Source organism: Chlorocebus sabaeus, chromosome 1, assembly GCF_047675955.1.
Source record: "Chlorocebus sabaeus isolate Y175 chromosome 1, mChlSab1.0.hap1, whole genome shotgun sequence".
Lineage (NCBI taxonomy): Eukaryota > Metazoa > Chordata > Mammalia > Primates > Cercopithecidae > Chlorocebus > Chlorocebus sabaeus.
The window spans coordinates 85,875,655-85,895,794 of NC_132904.1; the positions used below are offsets into that span (position 1 = coordinate 85,875,655).

At 33.3% G+C, this 20,140-nt stretch overlaps 1 protein-coding gene across 8 annotated transcripts in view; it reads right to left on the bottom strand.

Annotated features, from left to right (window-relative positions):
* Positions 1–614: 614 nt before the first annotated feature.
* NOX4 (NADPH oxidase 4) overlaps positions 615–20,140 on the bottom strand; it is a 169,381-nt gene continuing 149,855 nt past the window's right edge. For 5 of the 8 annotated variants that reach the window (XM_073020246.1, XM_008020466.3, XM_073020248.1 and 2 more), the window contains 5 exons: positions 16,289–16,408; positions 14,286–14,394; positions 11,655–11,723; positions 10,041–10,141; positions 615–999 (listed from right to left, as the gene is read on the bottom strand). In XM_073020246.1, coding sequence (XP_072876347.1) covers positions 879–999; positions 10,041–10,141; positions 11,655–11,723; positions 14,286–14,394; positions 16,289–16,408 — 520 coding nt within the window. In that variant the 3' untranslated portion in view covers positions 615–878. The remainder of the gene's footprint in view (positions 1,000–10,040; positions 10,142–11,654; positions 11,724–14,285; positions 14,395–16,288; positions 16,409–20,140) is intronic. The other 3 variants (XM_038005366.2, XM_038005365.2, XM_038005369.2) reach the window with 3 other exon arrangements.

Sequence of the window (20,140 nt, forward strand, 5' to 3'; positions counted from 1 at the left end):
TAAGACAAACTCTACCTGGGAAAAACAAAACAAAACAAAATAATAACAATAACAGAGACAAAAATACTGAAAAAGGTATTAGTATGTATATCCCTTTATAATTTATAGTAGGAATATTTTCATTACCATGCAATAGTGTTAAATTAAATAAAGATGAAAGGGATCTATTAAATCGTTATGTCTAATGCATGCTAAGGGAAGGCATATTTCCCTGGAGAGAGGAATAAAAAGAAAAATATATATAAAAACAGATACTATAATAACATTTGAGGAAGGTTCAGTTAGCATACAGTCTTCAGATATCAAATAGAGGTATTAGCATAAGTAGTGGAGACGATTAGATATTGACACAAAGTACCCGTATCAATACAGAGTCTTGTGCTGTGTTTTCAAACATCTAATATATTTGCCTGCAGCGCTTGCAAATTAAAGCTACTCTGTTTATACACAACATAGAAAATGGAATTTGAGCTTCAATGAATTTTTAATTTTGTTCAATCTTGCATTTGTTCAACCAAAAACAATTTAAAGAGGAACACGACGATCAGCCTTAGATTGAGCAAGTTCAGCTCCTCACTAGGGAGTTCTTGAATCCACCATAAAAATCAACAGTGTGCATCTAATAGTTTTCTTTTAATTTGAGAACTGAAAAGTGAATCATCACATCAAATATTCTTCAGGGTCTCTTTTGTTTCCAGATTAAACATGTAATGTGACCTGTCATCTTGCCACATTCTCACATTTCCATTTTAAATAATCATAAATAAGAAAACCTTACTATTCTTTGGCATAACACAGCTGTTTGATTCCGCTGAGTTTCAAAGTCTTAGAAATTGCACTCATTCCTTCTTTAGAGTCCTGCTTTATGGCAAAAGTTTTCAACTGAAAGACTCTTTATTGTATTCAAATCTTGTCCCATATGAGTTGTTCTGGTTACTTAGTTTATGAAGAGTCTTGGATAGTGAATTGGGTCCACAACAGAAAACACCAACTGTTTTCCTAGAACAAGAGAAGAGGAAATAGAAAATCAGGTGTAAAATTAGGCAGAACGTAACAAGAAATATGTTTTATTAGCATGGTTTAAAGTATTAACAAAGTCAATTTCTTGCTGTTTTACATATGGAAAACAACTTTCTAATTATTTCCAAATAAAAATGTCAACCAGGAAAATATTTTATTTACCTCATACTTTTCATTCTAGAATTTAGGGTAATTCAAAGAATGTACCTATGAGCACAAATATGCTTATTATCAGGCAGAGATTGATTAGTTTGCCTTAGTCTTTTCATGACTTGTCATTGGTGAAACCAGCAACCTCATTAAGAGCAACGATTGATAGATGTCAATTGCTAAACAGCTGACCTCTGAATAGATGTTCAGTCCACACTAGGCAACATAAATTCTTCTTTTATTGTACACTTTACACATAGTTATCTAAAATTCCTACATGGATTTGCAAAAGCAGTGATGAATAAGGAAGGAAAGAAAAAAGATATTACCAATTTGAAATAGTATTTTTAAGCAACTAATTTATATTCACAGCAAAACAAAAAACATATTCATCTAGTTCTTTTTTATTTATGCACTGCAATAATGGTAACAAATGCCAAGCAGTTTTTATTATTCTCGAATATAAAATTTTAGTAGTTAAATAATACATATCTCTAACAGATAGACTAAATAAATCCCAGGAAATAAATAATATTTCAAATTGACCTTCTTCCCAAGTTTGATTTGCATTTGATTCTTCCTAGGACGTCAAAATGATTAATATTTCATCTCATATCTTGGGAAAATCCAGTATGTCTTGATTATCTCAGAATAACTCATGCTGAACAAAAGACACTGAATCCATTAAAACTGGTACCAAAAATTAATAGTAAATACTGAAAAAAAGTTATTAAAACTTTTTACCTTGAAAAATGAAACTAAAATCTGTGAAAATAGAATTTTACTTGGAGCCACGATGGGGTAATAGGGATCAGATCTACCCTCTTACATTAAAAATCTATAAAAAAGCAAACCAAATAGAGGAAATAAGTATTTTCAGACACTGAATAATAGGTATACTATTATATACCTATTATACAGCTATATCTATTATTATATATTATATTATATATTACATATATTATATAGTTATATACTTATTATATGCTATTATTAGATAGCATGGAACTATGATCCCTGAAAAGGGAAGAAAACATACTAAGCACAGTCACTGTCTTTGCTTATTGCCTGGAGGCAATCTACTGGCTGCAGCACAGAGAGGGGAAACTCCAGCAAAGACTGGTGATTACACTGAGGAGACAAAGAACGGAGTTCACTGAGGCCAAACAGCTGGAATTTGCGGAACAGAATATGGAAGAGAAGGGAGATCTACAGAAAGACGCCTTGGAGATCAAGAGAGAAGAGTCCTCAAGTCTTTGTTTGATTAATAATCTGTTCATATATGAGAAGAAACTTCATGAATGTGGATAAAGAGCTATCAGAGATCAACAGGACAAATAATTGCCAGAGTTTACACAGGACTGCTAATAATTTACATTCACACACACCAGAATAGTAAGTCCTATAAATACAGGGCAATGGGTTGTATTCTCAGAAAGGTTATCACCTTATTTGCAAGGAGTAGAGGGGATATTGGTAAAATTAAGCTTGGACCGAAGGTTGCTCTGGACCTCCACTAACAAATCTTAAAAGTGAGCCTTGTAAAGATACAACTGAACCTGAGTAACTTAACTGCATGTCAGAACAAGTCCAAAACTATTAAAATAAATAAATCAAAATTTGGCACCAAACATTTCAAACTTTAAAATGTACAGAAATCAATAAAAAGTACCAGGAATTCGAAAAGCAAAAAAGTATGAACTATAACTAAGAGTGTTATGGGCTGAAGTGTGCCCCTCCAAAACCCGTAGGTTGAAGTCCTAGCCCTCAGTGCTTCAGGATGTGACTGCATTCAGAGACAAGGCTTTTAAGGAGGCAATTTAAGTTAAAATGAGGGTACTAGGGTAGGCCCTAATCCAATCTGAATGGTGTACTTATAAGAAGTAATTTGAACACAAAAAGAGACACCAGGGAAGTGCATACGCAGAGAAAAAGCCATGTGAAGAGGCATCAAGAACGTAGCCATCTGCAAGTCAAGGAGAGAGATCTCAGGAAACCAGTCCTGCCTGCATCTTGATCTTAAACTTCCAGCCCCCAGAACTATGAGAAAATAAATTGCTGCTGTTTAATCCACCCAGTCTGTGGTATATTGCTATGGTAGCCCTAGCAAACTAATTCAAGGAGAAAGAGCATTCAACAGAAACAGACTCAGAATGATAGACGTGATCATTGAAACAGTGATGATATACAGGCTTCGTATATTCAAAGAAAAGCATAATCACGATGAGACAATAAATGGAATATTTTTTAAAGGCCCAAACATAAGTTCTCGAGATGGAATGCAATATCTGAAATGATAAATACACTAGATGAGTTAATAAAAGAATAGACATTGCTGAAGAAAAAGTAAACTTGAAGAAACAGCATTAGAATCTATCCAAATTGAAACCCACAGAGAACAAAAACTGAAAAAGAAAGAAAGAAAGAAAAAGAAAGAAGAAGCACAGAGCATCAGTGGTCCGTGGGATAACACCAACTAGTCAAAAATACATGTAACCGCAGTCCAACATGAGAGAAGACCAAGGGAGAAGAAATAAATAAATAATAAAAGATCTCATAAATCTCAAGGAGAATAAACACAAAGGAAACTATACCAAGGCAATTGATAATAAAATGCTAAAAACAAGTGACAAAAAAAAAAACATAAAACCAAACAGACTGGGGGAAAAGACACATTACAAATCATCAACAGAAAATATAAGAATGAAATACAAGAATGAACGTGAACTTCTTATCATAAACTATGCAGTCAGAAGGCAATGAAGTGATATCTTCAAAGTACTAAAATATAAAACATCAACTATTATGTATCAAATTTTATGCCAAACAAAAATGATTTTTCAGAAATTAAGATGGAATAAAAACTTTTTATACAGACAAAAGCTGAAAGAATTTATTGCCAACAAACCTGTACTATAAAGTACACTAAAGAAAACTACTCAAGAAGTAGGAAAACAAAATTAGATGGAAATTTGAACCTAACCAAAAGAATGAAGAACAGCAAAATAGTAAAATCTGTAAGTAAATATAAAATATGTATTTTGTCTAATTTCTAATCTTTTTAATACGTGCTTGATGTTTAAAACAAAAATACTAATAATGAGAATTATAACATATGTATATGTAAGGTGAATGCAACAATAGCAAAAAGGATGGAAGAAAATGGAAGTACATGAAGTGTTATAATATTATTCAAAGTACCAGCCTGGCCAACAGAGTGAGATCCCATTTCTACAATACATTTTAAAAATTAGCTGAGCATGGTGGTATGCAACTGTAGTTCCAGTTACTGAGGAGACTGAGGTTGGAAGAGCTCTTGAGCCCAGGAATTCAAGATTGCAGTGAGCCAAGATCATGTCACTGCACTCTGACCTGGGCAACAGAGCAATACTCTGTCTCTAAAAAATAAATATAAACATAAACATGAAAAATAAAATAGGCTGTGATAAGCTAATGATGTATACTGTAAACTTAGAAGAATGTTTCTCTAATTGGCTTCATCAGAATCATTTCAGAGACTTCATAGAACACAAATAGGTAGGTCTCCCCATCCCTACAGTTTCTGATTTGGCAGATCTTGGATAGGGCTCAAGAACTTGCTTTTCTAACAAGATTCCAATTGATGCTGGTCTGAGGAATCCAGGCTGGGAACCAACGACCTGAAGCAATTACTAAAAAGGAAAAAAAAATACAGAGGTATAGCTAACATTAGAGAAAAAACGTGGAATAATAAAAAATACTCAACCCAAATCAAGGTAAAAAAAGAAAATAAAACAAAGAAAGAACAAATAGATAAGTACAAAGCAATGGTAAACTGCTAGATTTCAACCCAACCGTATTTTCATTAAATTGAATGTAAATGATTTAAACACTGAAACTAAAAAGTTTCAACATAAAGCAAAAACTGATGGAACCGCAAAGACAGATAAATTCATAATTATAGTTAATTATTTCAATACTCTCCTCTCAGTAATTAATACAAGCAGACAGAAATTCAGCAAGCATATTGAAAACTTGAATACCACTATCAACCTATTGGAACTAATTGGCATTTATAGAATGCTTTATCTAACAATAATGGAATACCAATTATTTATAAGTGCATATGGAACATTCACCAAGACTGAACATATTCTGGGCAATAAAACAGGTGTCAACATTTTAAAGGATTAGAATCACAAGGAGTTCATTTTTAGATCAAATCACAATTTAAGTAGAAATTAAGAACAAAAACATACCTGGAAAATTTCTACATATTTGGAAATAAAACATTTCTAAATAACCCATGGGTCAAAGAAAAAAACAACATAAAAATAAAACATATTTGAATAAGATGAAACTGAAAACAAACAAGTCAAAATGTATAAGAGTTAGCAAAAGTGATGTTTAGAGGAAAACATGTAGCATTAAACACTTTTATTAAGAAAAACAGTCTGAAATCAATGACCTATGTTTCCATTTTAAGAAACTAGTAAAAATTTTTTAAAAAAGCTAATCAAACCTAAAGTGGGCAAAAGAAATAAAAATATATAAAACTAAATGATTTTATACTTAATGAAATTTAAATTACTATTGAAACATAATGTAGCTTCCATTAAAATAAAAAGAGAATTGGGTCATTTTGTTTCTTTGTGTAAACTTTCTGTCAACACGGTATGATGGCAATAAGATACCATTGTTTTCTTGCTTGGCTTTGACAGGGCAATTATAGAACTAGTTTGGCAAGTTTTTCAGATTTCCTAAAGGTATTTCTTAAATACCTGATAATAAAATCAAGTATTAATTATAAAATAAATAATAATAAAAATCATTATTTTTAAATCACCCAGGATACTATGATTTTTGTGGTTTTATTAACATTTTCTTTTGCAATTATTAACTAGCTTAACTCTGATAGCCTTTGTGTGTATGTGATCTGAGGAATTCCCTAATGTCACTCTCACTAACTTAATGAAATCTTACTTTTTTTTTTTTTTTCAAATTCTATAAGCAATCTTTGCAATTCATTTGTACTAAATTTGCATTACAGTGCTGCAATCCAACAATTATCTAGAGACCTCTCTACATAACCTTTGATGGAATGGGTGGAGGTAGAATCGGGTACTAAGTAGAAAATGTGGTTTGGGGGTAGACATTAGAAACTAATTCTATAAATGTTCATACTTGCTTTTTCATGTAGATTTGTAAACATAGAATCTTACATAATGAGAACTTAATCACTCCAGAGAGCTTATTCACTCATTGCATTACAGATCCAGGAGAATTGAGTCACTTGACTCAGGGTCACAGGAGTAAACGTGATAGACTAAACCTAGTCTGTTTATACTCTAGAATACTTTGAGGTACAATTACACAGAAATTGTCCACGACCAAAAGAAATACATCATTAAAAAGTTACTTGGTTCTTCCTAGCAAAGCCAAGAATAAATAAAGAAATAAATAACAAAGTAAGCTGAAGAATTACTTGTCATAGATTCAATTTTTGTTAGAAAACTAAAGTTTCAATTTTAAATATATATAGCACACACACACACAAATATATGTTTACATATACTTTCATAAATACACACACATACTCTCACACAAACTTACAAAAGCTTCTGTAAGAATACATAGCAAAGGGTTACCAATCATTACCTCTGGGCCAGGAGTGTTTAATCCAATTTAAATTTGTATTCTACATAGTATACTAAACTAATGCCCACTGGTTTAATAAATAATCACTTTTTGAAAGTTAAAAAGTATTGCCCAAGGATATGAACAGACACTTCTCAAAAGAAGACATTCATACAGCCAACAGACACATGAAAAAATGCTCATCATCACTTGTCATCAGAGAAATGCAAATCAAAACCACAATGAGATACCATCTCACACCAGTTAGAATGGCAATCATTAAAAAAATCAGGAAACAACAGGTGCTGGAGAGGATGTGGAGAAACAGGAACACTTTCACACTGTTGGTGGGACTGTAAACTAGTTCAAACATTGTGGAAAACAGTGTGGTGATTCCTCAAGGATCTAGAACTAGAAATACCATTTGACCCAGCCATCCCATTACTCGGGATACACCCAAAGGATTGTAAGTCATGCTGCTATAAAGACACATGCACACATATGTTTATTGCGGCACTATTCACAATAGCAAAGACTTGGAATCAACCCAAATGTCCATCAGTGACAGGCTGGATTAAGAAAATGTGGCACATATACACCATGGAATACTATGCAGACATAAAAAAGGATAAGTTCATGCCCTTTGTAGGGACATGGATACAGCTGGAAACCATCATTCTCAGGAAACTATTGCAAGAACAGAAAACCAAATACCGCGTGTTCTCACTCATAGGTGGGAATTGAACAATGAGATCACTTGGACACAGGAAGGGGAACATCACACACCGGGTCCTATCGTGGGGAGAGGGGAGAGGGGAGGGATAGCATTAGGAGATATACCTAATGTAAATGACGAGTTAATGGGTGCAGCACACCAACATGGCATATGTATACATATGTAACAAACCTGCACGTTGTGCACATGTACCCTAGAACTTAAAGTATGATAATAAAAAATATATATATATTAAATACAAAAAAGTATTGCCCAACATATGATATTTAAAAAGCTTAACGTATATGTCTGTCTTTCCTACTGTTATCTCTATATGTTTTCAGTAATTTATGTGCATGAGGTTAATCAAAATGCTACATCTTAAACGAAACCATTCATTTATGCAGTGCCTTTGTCCAGTTTAAGAGACCTTAAGAATGTTGAACCATTCTTTTCCTAAGCATGCTACATAAAAAATCCTTCAAAAAAATGTTTAACACATTTCAGTCACCCTGCTGAGAACCAATACACAAAGTCAAAGTGTTGTACAAAATGTCAACAGCAGATGGTGCACATTTGCTCTTCTTAAACCAGTTTTCCATTTTTTCCAGAAAAAGAACAAACTACCAAATACACACACACACACACACACACACACTCTCACACACACACACACACACACACTGCTCTAAAACATAAACAGCCTAACGAATGAGACTTCTTGAGAATTAACTGTAGGAATCAACAGCGTCGATCTATTTCAATCTGCAAATAATCTGCTCTTTAGAGATTTGGTTTCTGAATTCAGCCAAAGAAACTATCAGTTTTCAGCAATATACAGTGAAAATCAACAAAAAATTTCTTGTCAGAAGTCAGTAAACGGTATTAAAGAGGAACATGTTTGTAAGCATAGCAAGAGACAGAGGAGTATGACAAGATTATCACATCTAAGATGGGTGATACTGGAGAAAGATGGGAGAGGAAAATAACCAAAAGTGGGTTGATCGTTTTTTTCTAAATTTCAACTCTGAATATTACAAAGAACTTCTGCTTTGTAAATCACGCTTACATCTTCATGCCAAAACTACTTCATCAAGGGAAGGGTAATACTACAAAAGTTTAAACATGGCTGTGATCTGAGTCACATGGGTAACTTTATTCCTTCTTATATTTTGCTTCCCAGGCTCCATTCTATAATTTCTAAAACAAAATCTCTGAAGGTAGAGATAGGGATCATCTTGAACCAGTGATTTCTTCAATAAATAATATTCATCCATGAATTCCTAAATTGGATTTTAAAAAAATATCCATTTAATAAGCTGGCCTGTGCATTTATAATCATATATCCTTTTGATGTTTATAAAAATATATTTTAAAAATTATAGAGTGTTCAACTATATAAAGTAATTGTAATGATAAGCCAGAAGTAAAAATTAACACTGGAGTCTTATGATTACAGGAAATTTTAAAATGAAATATTTAATTTATGTACATTATTGTTGCAGAAGTATGATTAGGATTAGGTTAGCAATCAAAATATGATTAGTTCAAATGTAAAAATATATTGAATTTTGATAAAATTATATGGGTTAATGGGACAGAAATACAACTTCAATGAAAGAAAAAGAATGATGTAAAACATCCAACTGCTAAAAGAAGAGTTTATGTATTTTTATAATAAATGACGGTATCATCTAGCTATATTTAGATTCCAGTGGATATGTTTGAAGAAATTATGTTAATTACAAAATGTCAATACCTGCAATATGTTAGAAATCACATCTTTTAGAACCATTTAAACTTATGATGAAACTGTTTAGATGTAAACCTAAAAATATGTGAGTGGTTATATAGTTTTCAGTATCTTCTTAGAATTCGTATAGATCAGTGCTGTCACTATGATAAATTTACAAAAGACAAATGGGCTGACTGGTCTGTGCCCTAAAATCAAAGCTTTCCTTCTATAATAATTTATTCAGATCATAGACACATAGTCTATAAAAACAAGATTATTTATAAAATTATAGTTTCTAAATAATATGTTTGGAAATATTCCAGGTTTAAAGACTGCATATTACAAAGCAGAGCTTTTTTTTAACACAAACAAACAAAAAACATATTCATTCTGGTAAAAAAAGGTCCAAAAATGTGATTTTAAATGAATTCATTGCTAGAACTAATTGTAAATTTCTTTGTTTGCAAACATGATTTTGAAAACTTTTCCTAGGATCACCTGATATATGCTGTGGGAGAGAATACCCATTTTTAAGATAGGTCTTTACAAATGTATAATCAGGTAGGAAAGTTTAGTTCATAAATACATTATAGACTATTTCTAAGCCAAACTTTAATTATTTGGAATCACAAAAATGTAGGACGACACCTGCCTTACTTCCTCTGTTGATAGTGAAAGAGTGTTTCAGTGAATTTGTCATTTGTAAACTCATTGCCAATTCATTTTTAAACCTCATGTAATTATTTGAAAATATTTTAATTAATTTATTAGCCACATGTCAAACTTTTGAGGTATAGTACTTACCCTCTGTTATACTTTGCTATTTCATCAAACAAAAGTTTCCACCGAGGACGTCCAATAAACAGTCTTGAATTCAGTGCATGATATTTTTCTCCAATTATCTTCTGCCAAAAAGAAAGCACCACATTATTCGAGATTCAGTTAAGTAACCTAGTTCTCTAACATCATTTCTGCTGGTGCTGTGACTTCCCACTAAATTGCTGTGATATAAAGAATGTAAGTATCAAATGGCAACCTATTACGTACAATTATTTCAAAATATCATTTCCTTTCGACTTTCTTTTAAAATCCATTATCTCCTTGAATTGCATTTGTTTGTTTTTAAAGAAACAAACAAAATCCATTCTGGTAAAAAGGTACAAAAACTTGATTTTCAATTGAATTAATTGTTAGAACTAATCTCCTTGAATGCCATTCTGACAAATGGCTAATTTTCTTAGACTTCAGTTAGTTGTTTCATCTTTAAAGAACTGCAATGTAAGACAAAGAATGAATTCTAATTGGTCACCCTCAAAAAGGCTCAGCACACAGACTTCATTGAAGTATTTTGGCACCACAAATACAGTTGTCATATTTGGCTCATTATATAAGTAAAATACTACAAATTATCATCATACGTTTGGGAAATGATCCTAGACAAGACAGCTCAAGACAGCAGAACTCCAAAATGGGGTTTATCAATAAATGGCTGTGAATGGGCTCCTGTTTGCAATTAACAGAGCATTAGATCTAAATCAATATGAAGAGTCAGAGTGAATTGCAGAGAAAGGAGGAAGTATGTGAATCCCAGGCAGGCAAACTGAGAACCAAATGCAAATTATGCTTCATACCTTCATTATAGCAATACCAGGAGGAAAAGTGATATTGACTTACTTCGTGAGAGTAGTAAAATGAAATACTTTTTACATACCAGATAGGGTAGAAATATGACCGGAAAAATTAGGGTTAGATTAGTTTTGAGGTAACTGACAAACATTCAAATTTTGTATTCGAAGTATTGTGAAAATGTATGACAAAAAGTACTAAAATACAATTTGTTAATGCATTCATGCCTAGATTTATACACCAGTCCAGCTCTTCAATGTTGTCTTCAAATATCAGTTTCATCATTTGCAAAATGGGAATATCATTTACTGCTTGACTGTTTTAAACTAATAAACTAATATATGTGAAATTCTTAGCACAGTGCCTAGAAGAGTAAATAAATAATGCATGACGGTTGTCATTATTTTTTAGTTTCCCTTGTCTAGAAATAAGCTTAATTGTATATGAACTCATCTTCTCTCTCCACATAAAATATCCCCTCAATAAAAAGAAATCACAAGGCTGTTCATGTGTAGTCTGAATTTTAGAAGAACTTGAGGTGATAGTGAAGAGGGGAGGGGTAGACTCAGACCTTTTGAGTCTGCCCCAGCTCCCTGTGAGAAGGACAAATGGAAGGCATAATATGGTTGACTTCAAGGACAAGCTATGACTTTTCTGGACATATTCCAAAGGAGGCCTTCCTCTAGGAAACTTCTGTTCAAACCACCTGCAGGAATTTTCTTCCACCACAGCTCCTACAGTAAATCTATTATCAAGAGGCTTGTTTAATTTATGATAACATCAACCACATACCTGTATCCCATCTGTTTGACTGAGGTACAGCTGGATGTTAACATAGTCAGGTCTGTTCTCTTGCCAAAACTGGGAGGACAGAAAAAGGAATAGGCTTATTAAAATTCTGTGGGTATACTCAGATTTTCTCCTATTCTAACATATGTGATTTAGAATTTAACATAACCTAGCTTATCATAACCAATATCTGTAAGAAAATGAATACACACACACACACATACATGCAAATATATATAACAGATTCTAACAATAATCTGGCCTCTTGGTATGAATGAGGTCTGATGGTGGTAGTGGTAGGGAATAATTTTCTGTTATCTTCATAGATACAAAATTTAGCATGCTAAATGCTATACAAATATTCTTAAATATTAGTCCTTCTGAAATACTCCTTATTTTATTCCTTAAGAGTCTCAAAATTGTACCAGTTTACTCATCAAGAACATGATTTTCTTGAGAAAAAAAGACAATAGTGATTTAACTTATGCATGATAGCAAATACAAAACAAAACAGACGCTTTTTCCTGTTTCTGCCTTCTGCTTATTCAGCAATGGGCTCTGGTTTCTCTTGTACAAAAATGCAAGAGGTAAAACATACCTGCAAAAATAAATAGTCTACAAAAAATATGGAACAACAACTCCTCATTTCCCCCTTCCCAAAAGCTTTGGCAACCTGAGAGGATTTTACTGTACCTGAATTATTTGAAATATTTTTAGCAAGGATGCATATGTAGAGACTATTCTACTTCCTGTCTTTGCAAATTAAACTACTCTAGGGACCTCCTATAAGTGACAGCATAATATATTTGTGCTTTTGCGTCTGGCTTATTTCATTTAGCGTTATGTCTTCAAAGTTCATCCACATAGTATATGTCATAATTTCCTTCCTTTTTAGAGCTGAATAGTATTACATTGTGTGCGTATATCATAATCTGTTTATCCAGTCATCTACTGATGAATATTTGGGTTGTTTCCATCCTTTGGCTATTGTGAATAATGCTTCTATGGACATCTGTCCAATTCCCTGCTTTTAATTCTTCTAGGTACATATCCAGAACCAATCTTTTTATTTATTTAATTTTTATTTATTTATTTATTTATTTATTTATTTATTTTGCAAAAAGTTTGGAGGCCTTTATGTAATCCACCTCTTCCCAGAAAAGCACAGACACCACCTCTCTAATTTCATCTCCTACTATTCTTTCCCTTGCTTACTCTGCTTCATCCACACAGATCTCCTTTCTCTTCTTCCAGGACACCAAGTATACTACTGCCTCAGAGTTCTTGCCTATGAAGTTAGATTTCTCTATCTTGATTTTTTTTTCTCCATAATATGTGTTTAGTCTGCTCATTCACTTCAGCCAAGTCTGCTCAAATGGCATTGTAACATTTTGTTTGATGGGTGTTCCTGAACATGCAATATAAATTAGCACACCCTCTACTGTTCACGCTGCTTTACTCCTACTTTCCCTTCCTTTGTCCTAACCCAAATCTCAGAACCTGATGCTCGATGTATTTATTGGTGGTTGTCTATCTTGCCCCCTTAGAATATAAACCACGTGAGATCAGAAACTTGATTTTATTTTGCCACCTGATAACTTTTCAGATCCTAGAGTAGTTTCAGATTGATAGTAATCAGTTAATAAATAAATATACACTGAATGATAGAATGACTGAATGAGTGAATACGTGCACAAAGAGGTATGTATAATGATATCCATTTCAGCGTTCTTTGTAATAAAAAAGTATCTAACATTAGAGAATTGTTCAGCAAACTAGATATATCTATACAATGAAATCCTCTAAAAGAATCAGGTAGGTCCACCATCTCTAATTGTTGGCACCAGGGAAAACAATAAGGTAGCTCTATATGCACTAATATCAAAAAATAGTCAAGATATAGTAATCAATTAATAAAGGAATTTGCATAAACAATATAAATAGTACAATAGGATTTATAGAACACTTAAGAGTTACCTCTGTTTACACAAATTAGGTAGGGAAGGTAGTAAAAGAGGATTTTACTTTATCAGAATTGTTTGAAATATTTGTAGCAAGGACGCATATGTGTATCACTCGTATAATCTGAATAAAGATAAATAGGTCAAATGTTACAGGTCGGATAGGAAAAGATGCCTGCTTTATCTCTGCAAAAAATAAAACACAGAATTTGGGGATTGTTGAGATTTTGTATCGTATACCAAAAAGTCTGGTGATTTGAAGTATTAAAGATGGCAAATCAAGGATAAGAGCTATCAGAACAAAGGATGGAAGATGTTACAGCAGGTGCCTTCCAGTAGTTCCCTCATTGTCTTCCCTCATCACCTTCAGCCATATGCATACATTTCCATGTGAAACACCCTATGTTTCATAGGAAATGAATGTTCCTATGTTAAAATATATTAGATATATATGCATACTCACAAATATCCATATCTGAAAAGATGTGTGCCTAATTGCTAAGAGATATTATCTCTGAGATTTTATGTTTAAGAGACTTATTTATTTCCTTGCTACTTATCTGCATAATTTCTATGGTTTAATCTATGGCAAGCATTTATTGCTTTTGTAATATAAAAGATATAACTATTTTAATTTGAAAAATTGCAAAACTAGAAACAACCCTAATGTTACCTTGTTATGCAACATACAGAGTAAGTCTGCAAACCAACGGAAGGACTGGATATCTCTGCATACCCAAATAAAGTATAGTCTTCTGAGCTTGTATGGTTTCCAGTCATCCCTTTAAAATTAAAATAACATGATAGTGATTAGGATGGCAAATGCAAATATTAAGGAATTCCTATATTTTTGAAAATTTACTTTTCATTAGTAAGCAACCAATAAAAATCAGTCATTTACATTCTAGCAGCTGATACAGCATTTACCATGAGACCTAAATGAATTTAATATGTAATATATTGACTCAAGGATATGACATACTTCATGAATTTAGGTGTTTAAGTGTTAAATGAATTTAAGTGTGAATAATATTCACAAGTATGCATATCATTCATTTCCAGTTGAAGGTCATAACTAAATTGAACCAGAATAATATCGGGCCTTGCATCTCAGAAAAAAAAAGTTTTCAATTTTCAGTGAATTCTATCACAGACTCAGTAGGGCTCCAAAGGTCATCCAGTCTTGCCCTGGCTTTTTGGCAAAATGAGCCAAACCATTCCAGAAAGTTGGTTGTTTATCCCCTCTTAAAAATCATTAAAGAAAGAGATTTCACAATAATGTACGACGTAATGCATTCCAGCAACTCATAATTCCAAGTTTGGATCCCCATTTATAAAAAGTAGGCTTGAGGTTAAGAAAATAGTCTTCCTTTTTCATAACATTAGGTAACCAAATAACTTGTAATGTGTTGTCAGAAACAAATTATTTCTAGCTTAGAGCATGATCATTTTTGTAAGAACCAACCAAATTTACATCTAGTATTTAAAACTGAAATAAAATATAATTCAAACACATCACTTAAATTTATTATTTCCTTTTTGGTTCTGAAAAAAAAAAGTAAATGGAATAGATTTGAGAATAACTTTCTACTTCTATTTTGCTTTGTGTTTTCAGAAGAGTATTGATCAATTAACTTTTGCTTATAATCCTGAAATTAAAATAAGTTTTAGTTTAGTATTTCCTGGTCAGATAATTTCACCTTTTTTTTTTTTTTTTTTTTTTTTTTTTTTTTTTTTTTTTTTTGGCAGAATCTTGCTCTGTCACCCACGCTGGAGTGCAGTGGTGTCATCTCTACTCACTGCAACCTCCTCCTCCCAGGTTCAGGAGATTCTCATGCCTCGACCTACAGAGTAGCTGGGATTACAGGCGTGCACAACCGTGCCCGGTTGATTTTTGTGTTGTCAGTAGAGACAGGGTTTCACCATGTTGGCCAGGCTGGTCTTGAACTCCTGGCCTCAAGCGATCCACCCACCTCAGCCTCCCAAAGTGCTGGGATTACAGGCGTGAGCCAATGTGCCCAGCCACAATTTCACCTTTGAAGCTACTTTTCTTTAGTCTGTTGCAAATTTGCTAAGTGATAAATGAAGGAATGATGTGTTCAGTTGTCATCTCAGAAAAGCCTGACCATACTTTGACAATAAACCCAGCCCTTTATTTCCATATCCATTAATGTCTACCTTTTGTCATAATTGTAATATTTTCTGAAACAATTTTATTTATATTTCTCATTGCTTTCTTTTTTACCTGCCCCATTTGAATGTAAGTTTTTTAAGGGTAGGGACTCTGTTTTCATTAATTGCTGTCTTTCCAATACCTGTAAGATCTATTGGCAGATGGGTGCACAAAAATATTTGTTGACTGAATGAATGAGTAGAACCACTTACCACTGATGAGGATATAGAGAAATGAAGGATGGAGGTGAATGACTTCTAACAGAGGAAAAGGACAGAGGAGTGCATAACTGTGATACGACATCTTTCTACAAGAGAATATGCTGGGAGTCACAGACCACATGTTGAGAATCACTGAATTATTCCCCTCCTCAATCAGTAAATGGAGGTCCTTGATCAACAAGTAGAATAATTCAATAAGGAATTATTTTATACTAAAAAGAGAGATGTCTGAAATATTGGCAGTTCTCTATTTGGGTTAATAAATAGATCAAAATGACATACAGCAGGGTGTTGAGTATTGATGCAAATGGAGTTACTCCAATGCCTCCAGCCACACAGAGGCTGACCTCATAGTTCAGTGATTCCTCAAACGGACTTCCAAAAGGACCATCAATATACAGCCTGTAGAGCAGTCAGACAAAGGTGGGAAAAAATGAAAATAAGTTAAATTAATTTTCTGTACCATATAATAAACACGCTGAATATAATCTCTACACTTTGTTATAGGACAGGCCTTATTTCACTGATTCTCATAATGGTCAGCCTAAAGGAATAACAAATGTTGTTTATGAATTGTCAAGATTAAAACAAGTACATCTGTTTCTCAGTATGCCTTTTTTTGAGGAACTATTAATTAAAAGTATAGAGTAATGTAAATATGATCATGCCAGATAGCTAAGGACAAGTTAAAGCTCTGATCATATTAGATTACTATATGGGACTAAAATAAAATAACAATTGCTTTACTGTGTCTAAATTCAAAAAATATTTTTTTCCAATGGCAGTAGTAGAAATGCTTATTTAAACCTTTACTATGTGAACAGAAAAATAATAGGAGTAAGGAAAAGAATTTGGCACTGTTCTTCCTCTTGGCCTGGTTGTTCATAAGTATAGAACTTTACTTATAAACTGATAGTTATTTAGCTGTAAAGAGCAGTCACAAAGGAAGCTCTGAAGTTCTAATTAGTCTGCTCATGTTTATATATTCAAGTGTGTGTGTGTGTGTGTGAGAGAGAGAGTGAGTGAGCATAGCGAAATCCTTCTTAATGCAATAGAAATGCTAATTGTTCATATAATAATTCATCCTCCCATTCTTTCTTAGTAACAGACAATTAATTTTATTCAGGGAAGCAAAATGTCCAGCCAAAACAGTACATTTCTCAAATTCCCTACAACTGTTTTGGCTGTGTGAATATATTTTGGCCACTGCCCCCTCCTTCCTACTCGTCTGCTTTCTGAGCTACACACCCACACACACACCCTCTCCACTCCCCACAAAGCTACTCTTTGGTGTTTGAAATAAATCTGGACAGGACAACTAGAACTCAGTGTTCTAGTCATTTACTAGGGTTGGGATATCAGACAAGTTACTTGTCCTCTCTAAACTGGATTTCCTTCATCTACAAAAGAGTCAATAAGATGTGATACTACAGAAAAAAAAAGTGTGCTAAGAATTATAGAGGGCCACACAAATATCAGAAATATATTTTGTTAATGGCATCAATCAGTGCCTACAGTATACTGACAGGCCTTCTGGGAGGCCCAGCATTGATGCAAGAAATGGGCTAAGTCCTATGAGCTGGGAAATGTAGGTGGGAATTTGGTTTTAAAGCCCTTAGAGAATTAGTTGTTTTTCATTTGAAATGCTTTCTTTTTTTTTTTTTTTTTTTTTTTTTTTGTACCAGGAGAGAGAAAACTTTGCTTTTCTTGGAGAAAATAAGAAGATAAAATTACTAGTAATTTATTATTTCATGACATCCAGTTTTTTGAGGGAGACGGAAACTGAAACTGCTTAAATCACTTTTTTTTGCATATTTAATCTGATTAATGTGTGAAATACAGTGCCTTTCATTTATGAGCAGTGACTTTCTCCCTATCATAGTACACGGTCTTTAAAAGAATGCCATGTTGTTATTATCATAACATATGTAACCAGATTGTAGAAATTACAGGCAACTCTTTAAAGTCTTGCTATAACATAGTAGAGATGAAATCAATTTGACACATTTTTAAACTTTAGTTGATAACTAATGAAAAGAACATTTATGAAGGATTGTGGATCTAAGATAATTCTAAGAATAAGAGATATCTTCTTCTCTGACCCCCTCAGAAATATATAAACATATTTTACATTTAAATTTTTCCCTTGAAAGCAGTATTTACACTTTAAAAAACTGATTTAATTCTTTCATTAAGATTAATGAGTTTCAAGCTACATTTCTATTTTATGTGGCTGAATGTAAATATACTTGTTAAAGCTTTTAACATGGTGCCTGAACATAGTGAGAACCTGATAAATATTAGATATTTAAGAATAATATAATAAATACTATATTATTATTAAAAGTAAAGGTTTGTAATTTATAACATTTAATGTTCATATAAGTGTAAAGTTTTGAAAAATATTTGCCTTTTAAAATCTTTTCTAATCGGCTGTCACTTTAAACAGTTCTTTTAACTAATAAAAAAATTTCAAGGGTCTAGTGTAGTGGCTCACACCTGTAATCCCAGCACTTTTGGAGGCTGAGGCAGGACAATTGCTTAGGGCCAGAATTTTGAGACCAGCCTGAGCAACATAATGAGACCCTTGTCTTAAGTATTAGCTGGGCATGGTGGCAAGTGCTTGTAATCCCAGGTACTAGGGAGGCTGAGGCAGGAGGATGGCTTAAGTCCAGGAGGTTGAGACTGCAGTGAGCTGTGATCACACCACTGCACTCCTGCCTGGGTGACAGAGTAAAACTCAGTGTCCAAAAAACATTTTCTTTTTCAAGAAATGCCTGAGATTCTTACCTCAGAAACCTAAAATAAGTTATAATAACAATGGATACTCTTCACCGAACATTTAATCCAGGGTTGGTACTGAATGTTCTATGTATACCTTCACTGTTAATCCACACAACAAATTTCATAGGAAAGTATAATGCCTATTTTATTGCATTGGGAACTAAAACTCAAAAAGGTTAAATAATTTTCTTAAGGTCACACTTATATTAAGGGGGGAGGACTTTTACTAAATTCATTCTGAATCTAACTCCAAAGTTAGATTCAAAGTTACTATTTTTTTAATAATCAGATAATAATCATTACAATTATCAAATATTTTGGTGAGGTGTATTATATAAAGGTAAAAACAAAAAAGGTTCCAGGACAATTATCATCTAACAATTCTCTCTTCATGTAGGAAAAAAGTGAGTGTGATTAACTATTCCTCCAGAGAGGATGGTATTGCAGTTTTAGACCATTCTAGTCTCAGGAGGTAATCATATCAGTAGAAACAACAAACAAAAGGAATGAGTTTAAAGTGTGTGATGGTTCTCCCTTGATGGTTTTCAAATTTTACTGTGTATCAGAATTTCCTGTAGGGCTTGTTAAAACACAGAATGCTAGGCCCTATTCCGAGTCTTACTGACTCAGAAGTCTGAGCATTTGTAGTTTCCACCATTCCCCCAGGAGATACTGATGTTGCTGACAGAGCAGGTAAGGAGGGTAAGGAGTGAGCTAGTGCAGGTGGTGATTTTACAGAGGGTCCCTGACTTAGGATAGTTCGATTTAAAATTTTTTGACTTTATGATGGAGTGAAAACAATACGTACTCAGTAGAAACTGTACTCAAAATTTTGAATTTTGACCCTTTTCTGGACTAGTGGTATTTGGTACAATAGTCTCTCATGATGCCAGGCAGCTGCCACAGCTGCCAATCAGACACATGATCATAAGCTTAATCAACCAATACTGTACTCTACAGTGTACAGCAGCATTCAATAGAGGTAGGTAATTTTTCAATCCCTGCCCCTCTCCCTCCCCAGTGTCTATTGTTCCCATTTTCATGTCTCTGTGTACCCAATGTTTAATTTTGTTTTTGCACATAAACAGAAATAAAAACAAATAACTTATTTTCATCTCAATAGATGCAGAAAAAGTTTTCGATAAAATCCAACATCCCTTTATGATAAAAACCTTCAATAAACTAGGCATATAAGGAACATGTCTCAAAATAATAACAGCCATCTATGACAAACCCACAACCAACACCATCCTGAAATGGCAAAAGATGGGTGCATTTCCCTTGAGAACCAGAACAAGACAAGGGCGCCCGCTCTCACCACTCTTATTCAACATAGCACTGGAAATTCTA